This window comes from Podarcis gaigeae (genome assembly GCF_964106915.1).
Source record: "Podarcis gaigeae genome assembly, chromosome: 7".
NCBI classification, from domain to species: domain Eukaryota; kingdom Metazoa; phylum Chordata; class Lepidosauria; order Squamata; family Lacertidae; genus Podarcis; species Podarcis gaigeae.
In genome coordinates this window covers 90,609,339-90,635,279 of record NC_139683.1, presented here as the reverse complement: position 1 = coordinate 90,635,279, position 25,941 = coordinate 90,609,339, and the positions used below count along the sequence as shown (strand labels likewise).

The window sequence follows — 25,941 nt, the reverse complement described above, 5'->3', positions numbered from 1 at the left end:
AGGTTTCAAAATGAAACTGGATTAATGGTGGCAAAGAAAGTTAAATATTTGGGGATTAATATGACATCTAAAAATGTGAACTTATTTAAAGATAACTATGACAAATGTTGGACAGAGGTAAAGAAAGATCTAGAAATATGGTCAAACTTGAAGCTTTCCTTGTTAGGCCGAATTGCTGTAATTAAGATGAATGTATTGCCTAGAATGTTATTTTTGTTTCAGACATTACAGATTGTGGACAGATTGGACTGTTTCAAGAAGTGGCAGAAAGACATATCTAAATTTGTCTGGCAGGGCAAAAAGCCCAGAATAAAATTTAAGATATTAACTGATGCTAAAGATAGAGGGGGGTTTGCCCTGCCGGACTTAAAACTGTATTATGAATCGGCAGCTTTCTGCTGGTTGAAAGATTGGCTACTTCTTGAGAACACAGACATTCTGGATTTGGAAGGATTTGATAACAGATTCGGTTGGCATGCATATATATGGTATGACAAGGTAAAAGTTCATAAAGGTTTTAAAAACCATATTGTCAGGAAAGCACTATACAATGTTTGGATTCAATATAAAGACTTGCTGGAAAATAAAACTCCTAGGTGGTTATCACCAATGGAGGCTAAGGAGGTGAAAAAACCTAATATGGATTCTAAATGGCCAAAATATTGCGAAATCCTAGAGCAAGAGAGTGGAAAAATTAAATTACAGAGTTTTGAGAAAATAAAGTCTAAGGTACGAGACTGGCTTCATTATTATCAAATAATGGAGGTGTTTAAACAAGACAGGAAAATTGGCTTCCAGGTGGAGAGATCAAAACTAGAAACAGAACTGATAGAACCCAATACTAAGAACCTATCAAGAATGTATAACCTGCTGTTGAAGTGGAATACACTAGATGAGACAGTCAAATCAACTATGATAAAGTGGGTACAAGACATGGGTCATGACATTATGTTCGCTGACTGGGAACAGTTATGGACCACCGGGATAAAATTTACGGCATGTAATGCCTTAAGAGAAAATATTATGAAAATGATTTATAGGTGGTACATGACCCCAGTCAAGCTTGCAAAAATCTATCATTTGCCCAATAATAAATGTTGGAAATGCAATGAGACTGAAGGTACCTTCTATCACCTTTGGTGGACTTGCCCGAGGATTAAGGCCTTCTGGGAAATGATTTATAATGAAATTAAAAAGGTACTTAAATGTACTTTCCATAAGAAACCAGAGGCATTTCTCCTGGGCATGGTCGGCCAATTGGTGCCAAGGAAGGATAGGACGTTCTTTATGTATGCCACCACAGCAGCAAGGATTCTCCTAGCAAAGTATTGGAAGACACAAGAACTACCCACGCTGGAAGAATGGCAGACTATATGGGACTGGCAGAGATGACTGGCAGAATTCGTGACCAAGAGAAAGAGATGGTGGAAGAAGATTGGAAGAAGTTTAAAGTATATCTTAAGAACTGTTGTAATATTGATGAATGTTAAAATGCCAAGGTAAAGGAAAATATGGAATTACAGCTGTAATTGACTGATAGATTAATTACCAGAAGAAATTTAAAAAGGCAATAAGTGATTAATTAACCGATCTGAAGGGTTGTTGAAGAAACATTTAAAATAGGGAAGCAGACAAGGGGACGGAGGGGGAAGTCCGAGAAGTAAGGTTATGAAAAAAAAAGATTTGAAATTATACATGTTTATATGTTGGTGTTTGTTTGTGTGTGTTGACTGTTTTGTTTTTATTTGTGTGGAAAATTAATAAAAAATTATTTAAAAAAAAAATATGGAGGGTGGTGCTGCGGAGAATGACCAGGCCAAATCAATGCCAGATCCTGGCTGATACAGTGATCAGCTCTAGGTTGGTCCCAGTGCCTCACCCAACAGCCAGGAGATCAGCTTAAGGGCCATAGGATCCTGGGCCAGCTCAGCCCCAACCCTCCTCCCCATCCTGGATAACCCCAGCATGTGTCCCTCCTACACAGTTGAGCAGAAAGACATCTCTGCTCAATACACATACACCGTCCAAGACAAAGGAAGTTTGGGTTGTTCTGCCAGTTGCTGCATTGTGTACCAACTGAAGTTTCTAAGAAGCCTTCAAAGGCAGCTCAACAAGCAAGGAATTGCAGTAGTTTAACCCAAGAGGTTTCCACACCTGGTCAACACAGGCCAGGCTCTGACTGTCAGTATACATCTATCTATTTATCTATCTATATATTCTGTATCTATAGGTAGGTTGGTTGGTTGGTAGGTAGGTAGGTAGGTAGATATTAGGTTTCACCATTACCAGTTTGTGTCAGTATCTCTGTCACAGCTTAGTATGTGACAAAATCACCTCATGAATACATATTAAGGTCATAAAAATATAAAATATCATATTTTTCGCCCTATAGGACGCACTTTATCCCTTCCAAAAATGAAGGGGAAATGTGTGTGTGTCCTATGGGGCGAATGCAGGCTTTCGCTGAAGCCTGGAGAGCCCCACCGCCAGCCTTGCAAGCTCGGGGGACAGTGGGTGGGGAAATATTTTTTCCCCTCCCCCCCCCAAAAAATCTAGGTGCGTCCTATGGGCCGGTGCATCCTATAGGGCGAAAAATACGGTATGCATATACACATTTAGAGCAATTAATGTGTGACTCACCACGCTGCAGCCGGGACAGTCAGGGCCATTCTCACAGGTTCTGTGGCGGGCCTGGATCCCGCCTCCACACTGGGATGTGCAACGTTCCCAGGCACCCCAGCCAGTCCAGAACATGTGTGGAGAGCACAGCAGGTGCTCATTGCAATACCTGTGAGAAGGGAAGCAAAAGAGAAAAGAAACAGTATACCTGGTCACAGCTATTTGCATTATTTAAGAACAGGGTTTAGTGCTTTCACTATCGAGAAGGTACACATACATTTCTGAAGACCAATGCGAAGCCGAATATGATTGTGGTCTTACCATAATATTTTGTGGTAATATATAGGACTGGTCTCTGCCTCAAAAAGGTTACATTCGCAGGCTGGGCGATGGAAGTGGCGTGTCTGCCTCCTGGCCAACCGGGCTAGGTGAGGCGCTTGGGCTCTCAGCAGCATCTTCCAGCCCTCTCCTCGCTTGGCTGGCCCCTTCCCTTTCCGCTCCACTGGACGAGGAACCGCTCCTCAGAAGCCTCATAGGCTCTCTGTATTCTCCTGCGTCCTCCCCTGTTCCGATGGCAGTCCCCTGACAATACCCAACCGAAAATTGCCCCATATCAAGCACTACACGTTCAAGGATACTGTCCCTACTGGCAGTTATGGAACTTCTTTCTCTCTCTCTCCCTCTCTTCCTCTCTCTCTCTCTCTCTCTCTCTCTCTCTCTCTCTCTCACACACACACACACACACACACACAAGCACAGCAGACAACTCAAGCCCAGTACATGCACAGGACTCTCGACTGCAGCCAAAGAGTTTGTAAAAACTGCTTTGCTTTTAATAAAACAAAACAAGACATGAAGCCAACTTCACATTTTCCTCCCAGTCAGAATGAGCCACTGCACACATGTTAAATTGCTGCACCAAGCAGACAAGCCCCAGAAGCCTCCAAGTCTCATTGTGGGGGTGAATCTGCTGGAACACAGGATTTTGAGCAAAGTCTGATTAATCCTCTTTCTGGAAGCATTTCAAGTTAGCAGGAAGTGCTTTTCCCCAGCTGCTCTTCCCCCGCCTGTTAATTTCTTCTTTTCTCAGGACCCAGAGGGCTTATGTTTTGCAGCGATTCTGCAAAACAAGCAATGCAAGGGTTTTAGATCTGTGAAACTGGAGACCTCTGCACTGACCCTGCGTCTGGAAGTGATGAGGGCAGAAGTGAGAGGGTGACATGGAAAAATTGCCAGGCCAGTGACATGACCCTTGATGCATCGACTGAGGCCATAGTCAATCTCCCCAAAGATAGCAATTGCTATTTGAAGGTGTGGAAGGGAGAGGGGGAGGAGCGACAGATGATTAAAAACATGCACACAAGCTGGTCCCTTCCCCCCAGTGACTCCAAACTCAAGCTTGTTTCCTGGAAAAGAATTCATTGTGCTCACACAGACTTCATATTTCCCTCCATAGAATAGGAACAGATGCTCGTTCTTATGGTGACTGAGCACCTCACAAACGCAACACCAGCACACTTACAGGGTTGGGGGCAGCAATACTGACAAACTGGAACGTGTCCAGAGAACTGACACTGACAAACTGGAACGTGTCCAGAGGAGGGCAACCAAAATGGTCAAAGGCCTGGAAACGATGCCCTATGAGGAACGGCTAAGGGAGCTGGGCATGTTTAGCCTGGAGAAGAGGAGGTTAAGGGGTGATATGATAGCCATGTTCAAATATATAAAAGGATATCACATAGAGGAGGGAGAAAGGTTGTTTTCTGCTGCTCCAGAGAAGCGGACACGGAGCAATGGATCCAAACTACAAGAAAGAAGATTCCACCTAAACATTAAGAAGACCTTCCTGACAGTAAGAGCTGTTTGACAGTGGAATTTGCTGCCAAGGAGTGTGGTGGAGTCTCCTTCTTTGGAGGTCTTTAAGCAGAGGCTTGACAACCATATGTCAGGAGTGCTCTGATGGTGTTTCCTGCTTGGCAGGGGGTTGGACTCGATGGCCCTTGTGGTCTCTTCCAACTCTATGATTCTATTATTCTATAATACTGGTGGTATTTGGTGATGTAGCTTAGTAATAGTTATGATGAGGCAAAAGGAATTAACTACAGCAATTACCTCCACGTGTCCCAGGGCTGGGAGAAGGCTGGCAGTGACCTGCTCCCTTGCCACACCATTTACTTGCATGAGCAGTTTTTGCTTCTTTCACAGCGGTCTGGCTAGTTGCCTTCTGCTTTTCATTTCACAGAACTTAGAAGATACCATCAAAGATAAAAGCCTGCTCTTTTCCACGCAGCCTGACCCTTGGCTCCCCTCCTTGGTCATTATACCGGTGGGAAGTTTCAGACTGCGCCCAGGAAAGTCTTGGAGCTTCTGCGAACTCAGCAAGAGTGGACAGCCTCCCCAAAGGGCAGCTCTTCCTGCATTATTACAGATCTTCCCTTGCAAAGCACATCTGCAAGGAAGCCTTGGGCATGTTCTGGGTTGCTTCCCCTGAAAACATGCTCCAGAAGATTTTGCAATGCCCCAGATTTTTGTTTCAGATGTGCTGGGGTCCAGAAGCAGACAGGTCAAGTTGTAAAGAGTATCCTGACAGCAGGAAATTTTAAAACCTCTGCTTTAAAGTGTGATGGAGCCTGTGTGGTGGAAGCATGAGGAACCCCAGCTTTGCCAAGCTGGAAGAGGTGAGCTTTATATAGCAATTAAAATACTTTTAAAGTATAGTCTGCTTTAATGTAACATAGATTGTTAGGCAGCTACAACCTTGAAAGCATTCTCTAGAGCTTTACAGAGCCTTAGAATACTCAGTGAAGAAATCAAAAACCAGCTGGCTAACAATCCAGTGAAGAGATCATACACTTTCCCCTGAATTGCAGGTTTCGAAGGCAGTCATGTGCCAGGCTAAAGGCACTGCAGGGAGAGGCAAAACTATGTGGCAATGCTGATTTGGGGAGATCCCAACTAAGTGAAAACTGCAACTGAATTTTCATTCCCTCAGTAACTATATGGATGCTACAAGCAGAAATAGCTGAAATTGGAGGAGCAAAGGCTGATTGACACAAAGGAGGAGAAATGAAAGAGGTTGATAGAATCAAGGAGACACCTAAAGGTTAAGTCAATGACGAGGAGAAAGCAGCTTACCTTTCCTCCCGGTTCTGTCCCACACACACACGGCCTCCATGCTGAGGGCTTGGGTTGGTGCAAGAGCGCTGGCGGACTTGGAAGCCTATCCCACAGGAAGTGCTGCAAGGGGACCAAGATGTCCAAGGAGTCCAGCCTCCATTTCTAGAAGAATAAGGGAGCAGAACTCTGAACCTACGTGGGAAACAGCTGTTTGGAAGGGATTGTGGAAATCTGGACTGAGGGGAAAGGACAGGCAAGGAAAGAGTTAAGCACCCCTTTCTCCCACTACTCCAGTGGTTTTTTCTTTAAAAAATTACATCCTATACACATCCATAGTTGACATTTTAAGGTTTATACCTAAAAAATCCTACATTTACACCTAAAACATGTATGGAGCGGCCCAAAGTGCGACATCAATACCCATTTGCAGAAAAGTTCCCCACCCCTTCAAGGTCCCCTCCTCTTTCTTTGGCTCACCTGGAGCAGTTGGCCACTTCTAGACTTGGCCCTTCACACTGCCGCCCTCCGCATTTTGGAACTGGGCTGTCACACAAGCGACTTCTGCAGAGGCAAAAGCCCACACTGGAGCCGTCCACATGGGAGCAAGACTTCCACTCTGACCAGGCTCCAAAATGGCCATCCACAGTCAGATTCCTTGCCTAGAAAGCAAAAGGCAAAAAGACAAGCTCTGGCTGCCATAGTTAAGGTAATAAAAGTCATGGAGCTCAGCTCTTGCTCAATTATACTGCTTTCATATGCTTGAATAGTTCTCATTTAAAAAAACAAAAAACACTTCTGCATTTCAAAAATTAGCATGCCTGGGGAAAAGGGCTTTATTTCCCTGATGTGACAGCTTTCCATACGCAGGGAGTTTTTGCATATGGGGAAAATTTAAACATGGGACTTCCTCACTTTCATCATGAAGTGATACAGTCCTATGAGGACTGTACTATGATGCAATTCTGCTGGCAATGTCTGTCAATCGCTGTCATTTTACCATTTCCTCAAAATTCTAGACCAAAGGGCTTTCTCCATCTTTTCTACAAAAGGGGAAATTATCTCATTGCACACAAGACATTTTTCATTATGCATGTTGAGTATTTTTGCCTCTTCAAGACCCAGCATGTACAACTGGAGCTGCTGGATCATGGCCACAGTGTGCCCAAAACTTATTACCAGCTGTCTCACATACCAGCTGTCTCTTAGCAGAGGCAGCCAGGGTTCATCAAGCCATTCAACACCCCAAACAGCTGTGCTATATGCAGCAATCTGCAGATACTATGATTGTGTATCAAAAAGACTGGCTTCCTGCTGCCATCAACATTACCTTAGGTTCTTCGGGGAAATTGTTCAGTTCACAGTTTTGCAATTCAGTTCATACATATAGACCAGAAATAAATTGAAGTAGATACTCGGTGCATTGAGTTGAAACGCAGGCTTAAAAATAAATAGGCTGAAAGTAGACAGCCATTTTAAGTGTTGTGGAAGTTGTTTCAATACACAATCTCTACCTTAAAAACCAAACACCTTGGAAGGCAGTGAATGCATGTCAGAAACCCTTCAACCACCCAACAGCATGCCTGTCTCCCTTCATCGATAGTCCACTAGCTGTAATCATTGATGATATATGATTATGTGAATGACATTGGTCACCAGTGCAACATACCTCAAGCTTAGAGGAAAGCAGCATATCCAACTAGCATTGACACAGATAAAAGGCTATCATGCAGTGCAAAGGTGTAAGAATGAAAGAAAATTAGTCTGGACTCAACAAACCCATCAGGCAGATCACCGGGAGCAAGTGTGACATTACCAAGTCCCATGAGCAAGTTAAACAAGGCTGGGAGCAACAGGCTCAAGAGTCCTCCAGCCTTCCTCCCATTTACCTGGCCTGGCATTCCTGCCTCTCCAACCCACAGCCCTCCGGGGCCAGCTTACAGCATCACTTGTCTCTGGGCCCCATGGGAGGCTTCCTGGCAGTCTTCCTCTTTATCAACCTCTCCTTTCACGGAGCCCCTTCTCCCCAGACTCGGGCTCGCCTACCTAACTTGCTAGATTTTGACTGCTCAGCCCCCTGCTTCCTGTCTGAACTCTTCTGCCTCAAGACTCCCTTCTTCCCACTCTGCTCCAAACCTGCATTTCCCTGAGTGCCCTGCAGCACAGCCTTGGATTCCTTCCCACTTCCTGCCAACAGCACACGTCTCTTGGGATGTCCCAATCCCTATGCGAGGCTTCCGCAGCCAGCCTGATGTTCCACTTCTCTGCAACAACTGCAATTGCCAGCATCCTACAGCTGCAACAAACGGATCTTCTCTTCTTATGCATGTGAGACTGTTGGTGGATAACTTAATGACTCAGACATACAAATCATGCTGCGTAACAGCTTGCAGAGGAAAGAAGAAAGATTCAGCCTGTAGCTCAGATCAGAGAGACAAGAAGGCTTGAACTGACATTATTTGTGCATAATCACTTCCTTGACCCAAATACTCAGACTTACTTCTTCTTTTTTTGCATTTTTTTATTTTCAATGCAGAATCATAACAAAAATTACAAACATTGAATCCAAAATAGTACTCAGACTTACTTCTGCGGGAATCACTTGGACTCAGGGAAAAGAAGAATCTGAATTGAACTTACTGGACAAAATGAGATGCTTTGCTCCCACTGACTCATACTCAGGCTTTCTTCCAGTGGTGTGCACTTCTTGAGCACCAGGTCCCAGCCGCAGTAAGGATCCTGGGATCCAACACATGCGCTGGAAACACAAACCCAAAACATCAGACTGCAGTATAATCGTGCACCAGGAAGGGCTTCAAGTGGGTCTACGCTCAAGAAGGCATGTGCTGTAGAGGAGCACAGAGGACTTGTCCACCTGGGAAGGGAGCCCATCTAGGAGAAGGAAAACTCGGATCCTAAATCTCTGCTGCCTTGTGACTATATTCATTCATGAGAAAGGCTTTGGGAGTAGACCCTGAGGAAAAACCTGTACCACCTGCCTTGTGGGACACATTAAGGAGAAGAAAAGGCTCCGGAGTGAACCCTGCACAAATCCAGAGTGGAGTCCTGAAGGCAGCTGGGTGGCGCCTTGCACACCCCCTTCCGGCAACTCCTGCAGCCAAGCTGGGGCCAAGCCTTTTGCTCTGCTTCCATCTGGACATCAGCAAGGCTGAGAGAGGGGTCTTGTCATCTGGGCAGCCCAGGACCTTCATACATGCTGCCCAGCCTTGCACCCCCGAGGTCACTCCAGTGCTGCTAACACAGCAGTTTGACTTTACCCCTGGAGGAGCACTCCATTATCCCTCGAGACAGATGGATACCAACAACCTGTGCTTGAGAAAGAGCTGCTGTTTCTAGCAAAAGACCTATCACACTTGACAAGTAGGGCAGAGTAGGAGGGAGAATTCTAGCCCTTCCCCAACTCTCCTCCCCATTCCAGAGAGGTCTCAGAGGTTAACTTCCCTACAGATAATCTCCATTTGTTGGAGCAATTAATAGTTTTCTGGAGATGTTCTACTTTGTCCCAAAAGGAAAAGCACTGTAGATTATATTATTGAGATTAGATCATTATTAAACCCTTTAATTGGAATATTAAACAACTAAAGCTTCAACTGATTAATTGATAGGAGGCTATTTTGGATGGGTGCAATGGACCTCAACTGTCCTTGAGCACATGTGCAAACCAGACAAACTGTGGCAACCATGCACATACCACAACTACATGCACATACCACACCACTTTCTCCTCAGCTAGCAGTAAGTCTTGATTTTTTTTGTTTTGTTTTTCCCCAAAACTCTTTATTTTATGGGGGTTGATCTTCATAGATAATGCATCTTGGAGGAACTCCACCCCCCATTCAATTAATAGATTAAGTGGAAGTTGAATGATCAACTAAAATTCTTTAGGATTGGCTGGTGGCCCCAACAGTAATGTGTTTTTACAATCCCTGATATCTTTGAATTCTGCACTTCTCACAGTCAGCCAGCCAGATACCTGTGTGTTTTGTAAAACAGACATCTCTTCAGTGGGATCTTCACCACACTTCTCTGAAGGCCCACATACAGAGCACTCTGGCTGTGTAAAATCTGCAGACTCCTGATGGGCTCCCACTGCTTCTTTGGGAATATGTCAATCTCCTCCAGCAAGCAGCTGCTCGATGTTTGATTAACTGGAGCAAGTACTTTCTTAATAGTGCCATGATCTGTAATGGCAAGAGAAGGGAGTTATTTGTGAAAACAATGATGCAAGTAGAGGATGCATGCATTCCTTGCAACTCAAAGGAGACCTACGTTGCATGAAACCAACTGACACTGAATTGGCCAAATGGCCCATCTTGCAAGGTGTTGTGTAATCTGACTGGAAACAGCTCTCCAGGATTTGGACTTTTAGGCAGATTTCACTCCTAGTTCTGCGGCTTACCGGTGCTAATTTAAGATGGATGGAGATGATGGGAGCCATAATCCAACAACATCTGGGGATCCAAGGTTGAAGAACACTGTTTCAGGTGATCTAGCAGTGAATTATTGCATATAATTGCTACGCTGCGCAGGAGTGTAACTGTGCTCCAGAGCACTGATTGGCAACTAGTTTCAACCCAGGGCCTCTTAGAAGAAGGAATGGGCAATGGCTGACCAGGGTACTGCCCCAACTGGACAACCAGTAAATCTCACTCCTATGGCCACTATTCAATCCTTATTCTCCTCTTGCCTTAGGCTTCCAGTTGCTGATCCATGGGGTGGTGAACCTGCAGCACGGGTGCCACAAGTGATACTGGTATCATAGAATTGTAGAGTTCCAACTATAGAGTTGAAAGGGACCCCAAGGGTCATCTAATCCAACCCTCTGCAATACAGGAATCTTTTGCCCAATGTGGGGCTCGAACCCATGACCCTGAGATGAAGAGTCTTTTGCCCCACTGGCTGAGCTATCCCGGCTGTGACAGAATCAGACCTGCACTTCTGCCTGCCTCTCCTGATGGATGCTCTCTAGATCAACAGACTACAGGCATTGAAATGATTCAGTGTACGTATGCGTTAGAATGCCTCTCCCCCACCCTTTGGACCGGCAGCACACTTGACCAAAAGGTTAATCACAACTCTTGTTTGGAGTTCCTCTGGGCAGCCAGCCACTTTCCCTTCATACAAAACAAGACCAGGAATGCAATACCATGTGCAGAGAGAGCCCTGAACCATGCAACGGACTCCTGTTTGCTCCTCCTGTGGCACAAGGGCAGCCAGCCATTCTAGGGAAGGGGAGGCCTGAGAGAATCTCCTGTCCAGCGCCTCTTGTTGCCCAGTTAGGCCTGCAATTGTTGGATAAAATACCATGGGAATGATCCAGTCCAGTGAACAGGGACATAGACACAGATTAACTCCCACTCTTCTCTTTCCCAGGGCTTCCTTTGTATTGTGTGGAGGCCTAGATACCTAAGCTTAAGTCAAGGAAACATTCTGTTTGTTCTAATATCCCATTCTGTTCATTTCTGTTTCTGTAATTATTACCATAGATCATATTCTGTCTGGGGCTTGTAGGGAAAACTGCACTTTTTATGATTTTTTGATCGCTCAGATATGATATCCTTAGACTATTACAAAGGAAAAGTTAATTTAAAATTAAATCAAAATGTAACACTGTGAAGATTAAATCTTCGTCAAGAAAATGCAACAGGTCTGGACTGGAAGCAAAGTCATGAAGAAACACTGGAGTTCAGAGCCAGGGATTTTAGCAGCAGCCACAAATAGGTGCAAGGTCAGCACACGATATCTTAAAACAGAAGGCAGGATGGGAGGCATTCAGACACACACCAAAAGTGTCCAGAGTTAGAAAGCATCTTCTTGACTTTTCCTCTGTATTAAATGTCTGGTAAGCTTTTGTCAACAGACCAATGAAGGTAGATGCTGTGGGGGTTTCTAGCTCTGAAAAATGTACCTTTCTTTTTCTTCTTCTTCTTCTTCTTAATAATAATAATAATAATAATAATAATTTTTTATTTGTATCCCACCCTCCCCTGCCGGAGCTGGGCTCAGAGTGGCTAACATCATATTAATAACACAATATACATAAAAACAAGCAATCAATTGATTTAAATGCATCCCAAAATTAATTCAAATAAATTAAAATTAAAATCAAACTAAACCATTGGCAGTCACCAGGTTAAATTGAAAGCGGTTAATTCTCACCAGGACCAACTGTTTCCACTGATATTATAAGGACCTGTGAGCAGGCTGGGAAACCTCCTTCGTGCTTGTTCTTATACAAAGAGAAAATGAGTCAGACTGAACCCTGACCATAGGCCTGGCAGAACAGCTCTGTCTTTCAGGCCCTGCGAAAAGATGTCAAATCTCGCAGGGCCCAGGCCGGGGCCATGACTGAAAAGGCACTGGCTCTGGTCGAGGCCAGTCTGGCCACCCTGGGGCCCGGGATCTTCAGGGTGTTGTTATTAGCAGACCGTAGGGTCCTCTGTGGGACATACCAGGAGAGGCAGTCCCATAGGTATGAGGGTCCTAGGCCGTATAGGGCAGGCTTCCTCAACCTCGGCCCTCCAGATGTTTTTGGCCTACAACTCCCATCATACCTAGCTAGCAGGACCAGTGTTCAGGGATGATGGGAATTCTAGTCTCAAAACATCTAGAGGGCCAAGGTTGAGGAAGCCTGGTATAGGGCTTTAAAGATTAAAACCAGCACCTTAAACCTGACCCCATACTCCACCAGGAAACAGTGTAGCTGGTGTAGTACCAGGTGAATGTGATCCTGCGGCGAAGACCCTGTAAGGAGTCTTGCTGCGGCATTCTGCACCCGCTGGAGTTTCTGGGTCAGTCTCAAGGGCAGCTGAATTATCCAGGGCTAGCAGCTAGGTACACAAGCCTTTGTTTGAGACAGCGAAGGTGGGAGACAGGTGTGTACATATTCTGTGAACTGAAAACAGCACCAAACCTCTGAGGAAACCAGGGGACAAAGTTCCACATATCTCTGCCTGGATCCAAAAAGTGATGAGTGGAAGGAAATAGTGCTCTTTTGCAAACGTGCTAAGAGAGCGAGAGAGAGGACGCCACACTAACTCTAAGGGGTAGGTTCTATAGCAATCCTCTTGTGAAAGGAGAACATGGATTTAGTTTTCCTCTTCTCATTCAGTGCTCTGAACAGCTCTTCCACACAAGGAAGAAGGGCATTTTGGGATCCATCCCTCACTGCAGTTCCCTTGCTTGTTGCAACCTTCCATGGGTCTCCACTTGCACACATTACAAGCTGGATCCTGAACACAAACTGGTTCTGACCTGATCTTCTAAAGAGAGAATTCTGAGTCTTCTGCTATGCTGCCATAGAAATTAAATCTGATGAGGACAGGAATGTTAGTATTGCAGCTGTACTGCTGCTGTAACCAGTTAATACCAAGAGTATTTCAGATGTAGTCCCTTAGAAAGAGCTAATATGAAATATTTCAGTTAATTTCTTTCCTTATGCAACAGCATCAGGCCAGAGAGGCTGCGGTGAAGGAGGAGTAGAATTTTCAGTCTAGGAGCATCAGTCTGGAATGGCTGTGTGCAATCCTTTAACCACCAGCCGTTTCCCCTCTGAACCTCCCCAGCTCTACTTATGAAGCAAGCTTACTTGTGGGTGTCCTGGCTGGAGGGGCAAAGGTGTGGGGGAGGGAAAGTGGCTGATGAGAGAAGTAGGCAGAGAAAGATTTATGCACGTGATGATCCATTAAAAATGTGCAAACTCCTCAGATACATTAAAAGGCACCATCCAAAATGATAATTCATTTGAGTTCCGTGAGTCTATCTTGAGGACGCCATGAGACAATCCGCTGTACATTTTCAGAATCAAGTAAGTATTTTGACAATTGCTTGTCATGCTGTCCAAATGCTTATTCTACAGCAATAGGATAATTATGGTTATCTTTTCACATCCCTCTGAATGAGACTTCTCTCATTCAGCCTTGTCCTTTTCAGACTTGTGCTTTTAATGGCTTCATCTCTACACCTGGTGATTATTCAAAAGAAAAGGCTGTGCCCTAGTCAAAACAAAGAGTTTTGATGAAGAACAAAAGAATCAGGGAACAAAAAATTCTGTTTTCCTAACCCCTCTATCACGAGACAAACCTGTTTCTGAATGGGATGTGACTGCCTGGGTTTCCTCTCCAAAATCAGGCAATGCACCTGAAACAAAACCCAGGCCAAGCACCACATCACACATACCTAAGGACACCTCCCTCTTCTGGCGTACTATATCAGGCCTCCTGGAGAATGATCACAATGTGCCAGTCTGCGCTATCAAACCTCTTGAATGGATGCAGTCCTATCACTCACGAGACCAGGATGCTGAGTCCAATCAGCTAACAGTATCCCCAGAAAATTTACCAGCCTGGCCTCCAGTAACTATAAATGAGGTCAAAAACCTCATTTTGCAGCTAAAAAACAATAAAGAACCAGGCATTGATCACTTGCCTCCAGAACTCTTGAAATCCAATATTGATTGGTGGGCACCCCTGGTAATCTTCTCACTTATTGACTCATCTGGTCTACTCCCAGATGCCTGGGCCACAGCCCAGGTATATTCAAAAAGGGCCTCACATCTGATCTGGCTAGCTACAGACCAATCAGTTTGTTACCTATAACTAGTAAACTATATGCAAAGCACTTCTATAACAAACTAGCCGACTAGATAGACGATGAGGCTATTCTCACCGAAGAGCAAGCAGGATTTAGGCAAGGCAGATCCACTCTAGATCATTGCTTTGTTCTAGCACATCTCATAGACAAGTAAGCTAAGAAACCATGTGGTGTGCTTTACGCTGTTTTCATCAATTTGAAAGCTGCATTTGACTCAATTTCGCGAATAAGACTCTGGGATAAGCTGAACTCCTCAAGTATAGACAAAAGACTACTGTACTTGATCAAATGCTTATATGAAGATACAGTGTCGAAAGTGTGCTGCTCCACAAATGGACAACTTACAGCATCTATACAAGCCACAAAGGGAGTCAAGCAAGGGTGTATCCTAGCCCCGGCACTGTTCAACTTGCATATAAATGACATTGTCCAGTGTCTAACATCTCCACCCCTAAATTGGCCACAAAACCCATCTCAATACTATTATATGCAGATGATGCGATTCTTCTATTCCAGACAAAAAAAGGCCTAAAAAGACTAATCAGAGCATTTTCAGGATATTGCCAGAGAGAACAGCTGGCCGTGAATTATCGTATTTTTCGACCTATAAGACGCATTGTATTTTTCGCTCTATAAGTCGCACCAGACCATAAGACGCACCTAGTTTTTGGAGGAGGACAACAAGAAAAAAAACATTCTGAATCCCATAAGCCAGGACAGCTTGCTGTCCTGGCTTATGGGATAGCTGCGCGCAGCCTCTCCCGGGCAGTGGCATGAATTCTCCCCCTGTCCAGGAGAGGCTGCGAGCGGCTAAGGCTCCCCCAAGAGCCACGCTCCCTTTAAACAGCGCGTGGAGTGTGTGTGCGGCTCTTTAAAGGGAGCGCTGAGCAGAGCCTCCCGCCTGCATTTGCTCCATAAGATGCACACACATTTCCCCTTAAATTTTAGGAGGGGGAAAGTGCATCTTATAGAGCAAAAAATACGATACAAGAAAACAAAAGTCATGGTTTTCTGAATAAACTATAGGGCCCATAGATGGTGCATGGACAACCAGCTAATTGAACAGGTCAAAGTTTTCAAATATCTTGGCCTTATTTTCCAGTCTACAGGGTCATGGGGAGCACACCAGAAATGTGCAAAGGAAAAAGCATCCCAAAGCGCCAAAATTCTGACACGCTTTTTCCACACAAAATGTGGTAAACATATACTCTCAGTCCTGGAAGTGTTCCAAGCTAAACCCCTAGCACAGTTGTTACATGGGGCTCAGATCGGGACAGGCACTCACCTTGCATCTACGGAAGCTGTCCAATCAAAGTTCTTAAGGCAAATTTTCTCTGTACCACCCTGTGCCCCAAGCACATCATTGCGCACAGAGGCTAATCTTCCCTCAGTAGAATTACGGATCTGGCCTAGGACACTTAACTCTTGGCTTCACCTAAATTCAAATCCCCCCAGTCTAATATCCCTAGTGCTGCAAGATTGTCACAAGAGCGCCTGGACTAAAATTGTCTATCAAAAACTTCACTCTTGTGGTTTATCACCACAACAGCTACTCACTTTGGGTTTTAGTAAAGCAAACAGTCTAATTTGTCAACGCCTAAACGATATCGAGCGCCAGAACAACTTGGCCTCAATAAGGAAATTTTGCCCATGGTATGCCTATTTTCCACCTTCCTTCCCATTTTGACTCTCTGGCACCCTATCTGCATAACCTAGCAATTCTAAAATATAGACACGCTTTTACTCTCACAAGATTGAATGTATTGCCCTTGGCTGTACTTGAGGGACGATTCCAACAGATTCCACATGAAAAACTCTTATGTCCCTGTGGAGATGGCATTCCCGAGTTGGTGGCGCGTGCCCTTCTGGCTTGCACTCTTGATTAAGACTTGAGGAATGAGATTATCACCCCTCTTTTATTGTCCATTCTAGGTCGCTCAAGCACTGCCACAGGGTCCTTTCTCTTGGCAGATCAAGATGAGCAGGTGACAGCAAAGGTTGTAAGGTTTTTAGCTGGGGCAATCAGAATAGGATCCACTATTTGACTATTGATTCAAACCCCTAAAATGTATTTTAGATAACTGACTTTTTATTTCTATTCTTTGTATATTGTATTGTTGTTTTATTGCTATGGCCAATAGCTGACGCAAATAAAGATTCATTCATTCATACCCCAGAAGCTTTTGCTCCTTACAGCCTTCTAAAACAGGTTGCTAGAAGCAAGCAGCCAAGTGGGGGCCCTTTCTTGATTGATTCTGTCCTTCTACAGTACCGAGGGAGAAGGCATTTTAAGACTGGTTAGGGTAAGGCAGAGAGAGCCAATGTGATACCTTCGAGACATTATTGGACTCCAGTTTCCACATCTTCCCCAGCCAGCATACTCAATGCCCAGGGAAGACGTGAGCTATGGTCCAACAATATCTGGAGGGCCCCACACTGGGGTATGGCAAGGGGATAATGACCTCTGTGGCACTGAGGTATTCCTCCAAAAGAAACCTTTTCCCTGCAAATAATGGGCTTTGGCAAGACAAGGTGCAGCCTGTTCGTCTTCTGCTGCCAACCACAGATACTGGGCCCTTTGCCCATTCCCCAAACCACATGAGAGCCACTGTCCCATGGGGCTTCCATGGGGCTGGGATAATGTTCAAGTGACCCAAACACATAGACATGAACGGACGCCATAGTGACTTTAGCTTCCTATGGAGTTTCTGAACAGTACTCACACACTGTCCAGCTATGCCATGTTTAAAACTGCTTTTAATACTTCCTTCATTTTCAAATGTGATTTGCTCAGTGGCCCAGGAGGTCTCAGGTGAGAAACACTGGACCAGAGGTTATGAGCACAAAGTGCTGTTTTGTAGACATGCCATGTATACTGAAGCAGAAAGAAAGAGGGTGCAACTCCACAAAGGGCTGATGCAGGAATATATACTGATGCTTCAAAAGTAATTACTATGCACCTTTATGGAAAACTGGAGACTACAGGATAAATCTCTACAAGAAAATGTGATACTTAATTTTCTTATTTTAAAAAATCCTATGAGACTGTATTTGAGCACTTGGAAGGAGAGGGAGAGAGCGAGTGAGGAACAAGGCAAGACAGATAGAAATAGAGAAACCGCTAGGAGTGGCTCTTTCAAGATTTTTGTCAGCTCAAAGGTTCACTTCTGGTTCCTGCCCTGAAACCACACACAGACTAGAAACATCCCTGATCCACATATCCAAACTTGCACATGAACTTACGGTAAGTATGCACAGTCCAAGCACAGAGAGATTTATTCTGCTGGGCTGTGTGATAAATTGCTAATGGGCCAAGGCACAGATTTATATAGCATAGCAAACAAGTAGAGTGGTACCTCTGGTTATGTATTTAATTTGTTCCGGAGGTCCGTTCTTAACCAGAAACTGTTCTTAACCTGAAGCACCACTTTAGCTAATGGGGCCTCCTGCTGCTGCCGCGTGATTTCTGTTCTTATCCTGAAGCAAAGTTCTTAACCCGAGGTACTACTTCCAAGTTAGCAGAGTCTGCAACCTGAAGTGTTTGTAACCTAAAGCATCTGTAACCCGAGGTACCACTGTATATGTATTTGTGGCTACAAAGGTGAACAATGGGAACCTGTCTCATTTTACCTAAGTCTGGCACTAACACCTTCCAAGCTTCCCTCTTCAGGGTTAATTTCTCTTTTTTTGCTGCAACTTCCAGCCCCCCCCCCGACCATTAGCCATGCTGGCTGGGGCTGATAATGGGAGCCACAGTCCAACAACAACTGGAGGGTAAGGTGCTGGCTACAGAGGCAGTTTTAGCTCAACAACTTTGGGTCTATCCAGAGTGTAAATGACACACCACTGTGTCTCCAGTTACTATGGGCAAGGGCACTGTGGTTCTCCTAAACAAAAAACATACCCGTATACGAGGGTCAGGGAACATTCCTATATGATACAATGGATGAACATTCTTAAGCTCTGTCTGCAATTAAAAGCAGCCAAGTTGAAAGAAATCCACATAATTACGACCTTGCTGCTAAAAAGACTTCTGCTACAGACACACTTTCCCAGCTAAACACTTGCTGTGCAGCTCACTGTTGTTAGTTATAAATAAAAATGAATGGAGGGAGAAGTTTTGTACACTACAGTGGTACCTCGGGTTACATATGCTTCGGGTTACAGACTCCGCTAACCCAGAAATAGTACCTCGGGTCAAGAACTTTGTTTCAGGATGAAAACAGAAATTGTGCTCCGGCGGCACGGCAGCAGCAGGAGGCCCCATTAGCGAAAGTGGTACTTCAGGTTAAGAACGGACCTCTGGAACAAATTAAGTATGTGACCAGAGGTACCACTGTATTAGTGTTTTTAAAATCTTCAGAACTCAAAAGACATACAAAAGATCATCAGTTGCATCTGAGTAATTTCTGTCTCTTAGCTTTTCCCTGGCTCCTCCTGCTGCATCCCTTCGCCCTGTTGCGCTTGCCTCCTTTGCTTCCCATACTATTTAATGTTTCGAGGAAAACGTGCAATATGCAGATTCAAGGCTCTCCACTGTAAGTCCTGCCTCCATTAGTGCTGCCAGGTAGGAGGGTAAATATCTGCAACATTACACTGTCTGAAAGTGAAGAACTCTGCAGGGTAAAATCTGGTTTAAAACTACTAAGCTGTAAATTATATATGACATTGTATTTTTAAAGCCCTGTTTTATGTATGCACACAAAGTGTGATGCATCTACAGTTATGTACTCATCATTTTTATGAATGTTATTTTATGAGTCATTTAGTGTGGATTTTGAACAGCTGGTTTTAAATTGTTGTGTTTTTATCATTTCATAAGCTATGTTGAAGGAGGGGGGTTGTATATCCTATGAAGAAGAATTTAAATGGGAAATAAATAAGTAACATAAGATAAGGTACCATGTGGTTGCTTTGAATGAAGCACTTCAAAATTGTAAAAATATAAAAGCTGCAACACACAGATAAACATGTAAAATTTGAAATAATATGTGATCCACATCTACCTGTCACAAGCAATGCCATGAAATTCCTATGGGGATTTTGAGATGGATAATGAAATCAAGGAGACTGCAGTAATGGAAGACTTCAATTACTCCAATATAGGCTGGGTACATACGTGTTCTAGTTACAACACAGAGATTTTTTTATTTTTAAGATACCCTAAATGATTGTACCCAGAACTTTTGGTGATGGAACTGGCCAAGTAGGTGCACGTGTGTCAGGGTGGAGCACACAATCCTGGACTTAAGTGGTTTCCGGAACCTGGTGTGAGATTTAAGCGTTGTTGTACCAACCGGGAACAGTGACTATGCGCTATCAAATGCAACATGTATGAAAGTGGACATTTGCTGGGAAGGTCAAACATGGTCACAAGTGATTTGAAAAGAGGAACTTTGTAAAAAGGACATTGAAAGGCAAAAACAAGGGAGTGAGGTTTCTCCAAAAAGCTTGGGGGTTATTTAAAACCATGGTAATAGAAGCTCCATTAACATGTATTCCACAACAGATCAGAAAAGGTACACTGGGGCCCAGAAGATTAACAAGCAGAGTCAGACTGGTTAATGAGCAGTCACTCCCATCAAACACCTCCACCACCTCCCCCCCCCCCAAAAAATATATCCGAAGCAGGGGATTTCCCAGTGCTGTTAACAAAGCATTTACCTGTGGCCAAATAGATGATGTGAAAAAGCATGTCCTTGCCTTGAACCACATCCACCACCACGTGGGAAAAACGGCTGTTGTCTTCCATGAAGTAAGGAAAGGGTGAGATGGGCTGGATCACTTCATGCATCAAAATAAATTTCTGGGCATCTTGGAGATTCCTCTCTGTCAGATTCAAATATGCACCCTGGTCCATGGTGCCACACTGAAAAGGCATAGGTTTTCTACTATTGTCATAATAAAAGATTTAGCGAATGAAGACAAACCCTTCATATCCCTAGATAAGAGAATCCCCAAGCTAGTTCTTACATAAATTTGTGCAGTAATGACTGGTCACTGAGCTACACAATGTACTTCAAAGAAAAATGTTTTTCCACACTGGCAAGTCATTCATACTTCCTCTGCAAATATATGACAAAATAAATATAGCAAATAATACAATTAAGGGCAATGAAAGAAAAAAGGCCGGAGGAGGTTTTTTTGGTGGCCATATACATGCATCCCAAATATATGAGAAGAGAATGTAGGGTTTTGACAGATGCCTCCTCCTGCAGCTGCAGCAGCAACTCTTCAAGGGCCCTCTTCTCTGCCATGGTGCCTCGCCTGAGACAAAAGCCAGGGTGGAGCAGGAAATTCCTTGCCAAGCTCCATCTTGCCAGACCAAAGAGAGCTGGCCGGAGGCAGACCGTCTTGCTGTGTTCTCTCAGGCTGATTAGGAAGAGGATGACCTACATATCCTCAAATTCCAAAGGGTCTAAAATCATGCTCAGGTTGAGGGTAGATTTGTCTACATGTCTACCACACCACCTTTCTCCTGCCTGTACAAAGTTGCTGCCTTCCTTTCCACACAAGAGGCATGCAGAGGAGGATAACAAGCAGAAATAATTGTTTTCCTCCCTCCTGTTGAGCAACCTCAAGGTTTCCCTGCCTTCATGTTGCCTCTGGCACTTGTACTTAACAGCCAATTAGTCACTGATGACTCTGATGGCTCAGATAGGACATCTGCCTTTTTTATTTTTCAAAACTGTTAGTTAGTTTAAAGTTGTGTTTTTTTTAAGAATAAAATGCTCCATGTGGTTACATTTAAGCAATCTTTTCTTTTTTAAAAAACAACAAGAACCTACTTTAAAGAACAAAATCAAGTTGTGACCTTGGTCTGAGGAGGGGTGGGATTCATGATGTCATAAGGCAGCAGCCAACCCACATTTTGTCTGAAACAAGACAACTGTTTCATAAAATAAAATCTTTAAGCTCTCTTTGGCTTTTAATACTCAATCATTTTGTTCTTTAAATGAGGACTGGGTGTCTTGTTCGACATCTGAAGGGGAGAAATTATTCAGTTCTGTATCCACTTGTGACTTCACTTGTGTTTGGACAGAATAATTTTGTCTCCACAGAGATGAAGTTGGGGAGAACTTGCTAAAGCCTCCATAATAAAAATGGGCATTCTGCATTTGCACACTGCCTACTCAGATTCAATGATATTTTTCTAAGGACATTCAAAGAGTACCATGTCCTTTCAAAGTTTTTCTTGCATTCCTGAGTGGGGGCTGGGAGACACTTGCAGAGAAAGAGTTGTACTACTGGTCTCATCAAGCCTCATTCTATTGCTCTTAACCTTCCTTAGAGGCTTCTCCAAAGCAGGAATTTCCAAGATGACATCACGATTTTAGGTGACTTTTGATGGCAATTCTAACCCCAGGTCTTACCAACTTTGTCCACTGTTTTACCAATCCAAGACTTCCCAACCGGACACCCAGTGTACATAAGAAGCAGATCCTGAAAGGGCCATGGGTAGGCAAACTAAGGCCCGCGGGCCAGATCCGGCACAATTGCCTTCTCAATCTGGCCCACAGACGGTCCAGGAATTTTTACATGAGTACAATGTGTACTTTTATTTAAAATGCATCTCTGGGTTATTTGGGAGGCATTGGCATTCGCTCATTTTTCCCCCCACAATATAGTCCAACCCCCCACAAGGTCTGAGGGACAGTGGACCGGCCCCCTGCTGAAAAAGTCTGCTGACCCTGTGCTAGGCAGTGCTTTTTCCAGGGGGTACTCAAGTGTACACAGTCCTGGCACCTCTTTTTTGTTGTCAAAAAGTGTGGCACTTAGTGTAGCAACTTCATGGTGAGTGAAGTTTTTCTAGAAAAAAGCACTGCTGATAGAGCTATGCCACAACTTGACCCATTTAAACCTTTGGGGTCAAAAATAGTGCTTTTGGTGAGACAGAGCTTTTTTCTTCAGTTGTGAGCATGTTCACCCCTTCCCAACCCATTAACTATAATTGTTTCTCTGATTTTCAGTTACTTTGGACTGATTTTTTATTTAAACGTGTTTTCTTCCTTAGGACTGTTCTGAGGCTCTTAAATATACATATATTGTTTTATTGGCTTCAAAGCTTAGCTCTAAAGAGAACTACACAACATTGCAACTTTTCAAACAGATTCTATTGAAAATTAATGGATTTGGTTCCTGACCTCAACTCAGGATAGGTATGAGAAACAAGAACATGGCAAGTACACTGATGGAGAACAGTGACTCCTCTTTTTAGGGCTATTTGTATGCACCCACACGGATGTCAATGTGTGACACATGTCACTCAAAATACCCAAATGAAGCTGTTTTTTTAGCAGCATATTATCATTAGAGGTGTACATCAATGCATGGTAAGGACAGAGATCACAACTGCAGTTGGACAGAAATATTTCCCTGTAGTCATAATGAGTACAGGGCTATCTCCACTCTTGCAAAACAACTAATCCTGTTTTAAATATCGTTTTTATAAATTTATTCCCCCTTATTTTTGATCTCTGGAGTACACTATAGTTCAGAGTTAAAACTGGATGCACATTTCCAATTTAATGAAAAGATTTACTTGCAGGGTATTAAGGGTAATTAATATAACTAATGAATAAACTGAAGTGATGCAAACCAGTAGTTTTTGCTGCTCTAATCTTGCTCCCCTGATCACATGCTCCATAATGCCCAAATTGAAACATGGAAAAATCACCAACCCTCGGGGTGGTCACCTGCCATGTGCGATGTGCTGCTTTGGGTGTGCTTCCTTCTTAGTGCAGAAATGCCCTCAGTGATCTCTGAGGATGGGACATTCTGGAGCTTGTTTGTATCAGGTGATAACATATCATTCATTCAACCAATGTAGAGGCATGGAAGGTAATTACAAGACTTCAGAGGATGCTGCTTGGAAGGCCATTTGCTTAGAGCCTCGCAGAATATTCATCCATTCATCCATTTATCACTGTACACTAACACACACTCTCAAGTCACATTAGTGGGAATGATGGCTCGATTTGCTCATGTTTTATTCAGTCCACAGCCACATTGCCTGTGAGGGTCTGCTTTATTCCCTGGTCTAGATTAATGTCACCCATTACCAAGTGGCTGCTTAGGAAGATTTCTGCCCGTTGGCTCAACGTGAAGTTGGGCACACCACCTTCTGGTGAACCCTCACAGGGGCATTTCCTATAGCAATTTAGATAGAGCTTCTTTCTAATCATCCCATCATGACAAGGAAACTGGAAGTATGCTGGGCTGAGACACAACAATCCGCCCATCATCTCAGCTACTTCTTAAAATGCAATAGCAGTTTAAAGACAATTCATATGATTCCGTACCTCCCCCCTGCCCCCACCCATTTCCCTCCAAGTACCTGAAAGTTGGGGTTAGGGTTGGGGTAAGGCAGCCAAGCAGAGCGGGAGTTCTCTTGGAACTTAAATGGCCCACTGAAGACCTGAGTTATTGCAGTCATGTTGAATACACAAACGGCTGAAACTGCTATGCTGTTCCTTAAAAAAGAAGAAGAAACACACACAAGCAACACCACACACAAACAAAAGATGAAGTACTTCAAGCAGACTGAAATGCAACTCTTTCCCTTCATAGCTATAAAAGGGCACTGCTAGCATGTTAACAAAGAGGTGGGAAACCCAAGGTCCTCCTTGTGCTGCTGGACTACAGCTCCTGATCAACAGCTGGTTGGCAGATGCTGATGTGAGTTGGAGTCCAACGATATCTGAAGGGCCACAGGCCACCCCTGTGCTAATAGCCACATGTAATTCATCTGTGAAAGAAAGAGGCAATGTGAAAGAAAGAGGCAAGAATGGTGTGGTTTGCTCATTGTCAATTTAGGGGTTGGCAGGGAGAAAAGGCATGCTCCCAGGTGCAACATCTTACTTCATTTGTTTGTCCAAACCCCTCAAAATTCTGGATGTAAGGAGGGCTGAAAGCTCTCTCTACTTATCCAGGATTTTTTTAAGCAACTATCACCCACTAACATAAATTGAAATAATGAAATCTGCCACTCTGAAGCTAATAAAAACTGTCTAGGTGGTGTGTTGTTCGATAAGAGACTGAGTGTTTGGGGGGGGGCCTCGTTTAATTTCATTTTACATAGGTTGTACAATGACAATAAAGGTGTTGTTGTTGTTGTTGTTGTTGTTATTAGCTTCCATTTATTTCCAGCGTCACTGCAGAACAGCATCTCTATGCTTCTTGACTGACTAGCCTGGGTGTATCTTAAAACATATTAAGCATTTGTTTAAGATCATCATTGCCCTGGGTCGGCTAATTACCCAAAGGTTCTGCCCTCCAGGGAAAGAGATGGCACAATGCAGAGCTCCTAAGCAGGAGCGCTTTCAGCTGAGTGGCTCAGATACAGGAGCAAATTACAAGCTGGTGCTGTCAGAAAAGCACAAGGAAAACTAGCTCAGCAGAACAGCAAATTGAATTGGAAGTTTTAAGAATATTGATAAAAAGTTTAGCTGAAGAGCAAGATAAAAGATCTTCAGTGCTGAGTGGAAGCAGATATGGAAGTACTTCAACTAAATAATTCATGGGGTAAAACACCAGCATTATATTTCTTTCTAAGAAAAGATGTAGACAGGAGTTGGTAGACTTTTACCCAAAACATTCTGTTTAAGTGAAACTGTTAGAACAATCCTACTCCCTAAAAAAAGTATTCCACTACCAACACTGGGGCTACCACAACAACCAGAAAGAAGTTGATTTATATAAATTGCATTGGCTTCCAATTCAATTCAGCATGTTGTTCACTGCCTTTAAAGCCCCCCCCCCAACCCCCAACTTAGGACCAAACTTATTTAAAGGACTGCCTTCTCCTGCATGACCTTGCCTGGACACTCAGATCTTGGAGGACAGTCCTGTTATTACAGAAAAGGTCCTGTTCTGCATTTTCAGCAGGTGAAGCTCAGCTGGTGGGAACAGAGGATGAGGTCTTCTCCTTTGCACCCTGCCTTGAGAGGCCCTCATGGGTCCTCCTTGATGACATCTGAACAGTATTGCTCTTTAGGGCCTTTGACCAACTGCTCTCCCACACTACATGATATTGATGCTGCGCTGTGGTGACTATAGGTGTTTCCTTGCCTGCTTGTTTTTATGCTTCCTTTGTTTTTAAAAAAGGATCTCATGATTGTTTTTAATGGACTTGTTAGTAGCACTGAAGATTCTTGATGAAGCCGAAAGCACAGGAGACAAATATTTCAATTAATAAATAACTGCTCCCTTAGACATATAATCACAGACTCATAGAATTGCAGAGTTGGAAGGGACCCCTGCGGTCATCTAGTCCAAGCCTGCAATGAGGGGATCTCAACTAGATCATACATGACAGGTGGCCATCCAATCTCTGCTTAAAACTCCTTTCAAGGAAGGAAGTTTCCATTTAGTTGTGTTAAACTAAAAACTCCATCAACAAAAGTTTTCTGGTTTGAGAAGTTTGCCTGCCCTCAGGTACCTGCACTTCTATAAGCAATGGATGGATGTATTTCCGTCAACACTTCCTATTCCGTTCCTCCAAGAGCCCTTGTCTAAGAATTTTTTCAGTATCAATTCTATTTCCCAGGAGGAGCAGGCAGCACAACTCTTTTCTCTAATTCATTCTGAATATTC

The 25,941-nt window shown here is 43.8% G+C and overlaps 1 protein-coding gene across 3 annotated transcripts in view; it reads right to left on the bottom strand.

Moving 5' to 3' along the window:
• The window catches only part of SEMA5A (semaphorin 5A), a 163,398-nt gene that overhangs the window by 30,005 nt on the left and 107,452 nt on the right, over nucleotides 1-25,941 (bottom strand). For all 3 annotated transcript variants that reach the window (XM_083748584.1, XM_083748586.1, XM_083748585.1), the window contains exons 9-15: nucleotides 23,684-23,819; nucleotides 20,011-20,215; nucleotides 9,728-9,935; nucleotides 8,374-8,491; nucleotides 6,214-6,395; nucleotides 5,755-5,898; nucleotides 2,641-2,788 (exon numbers count right to left, since the gene is read on the bottom strand). In XM_083748584.1, coding sequence (XP_083604710.1) covers nucleotides 2,641-2,788; nucleotides 5,755-5,898; nucleotides 6,214-6,395; nucleotides 8,374-8,491; nucleotides 9,728-9,935; nucleotides 20,011-20,215; nucleotides 23,684-23,819 — 1,141 coding nt within the window. The remainder of the gene's footprint in view (nucleotides 1-2,640; nucleotides 2,789-5,754; nucleotides 5,899-6,213; nucleotides 6,396-8,373; nucleotides 8,492-9,727; nucleotides 9,936-20,010; nucleotides 20,216-23,683; nucleotides 23,820-25,941) is intronic.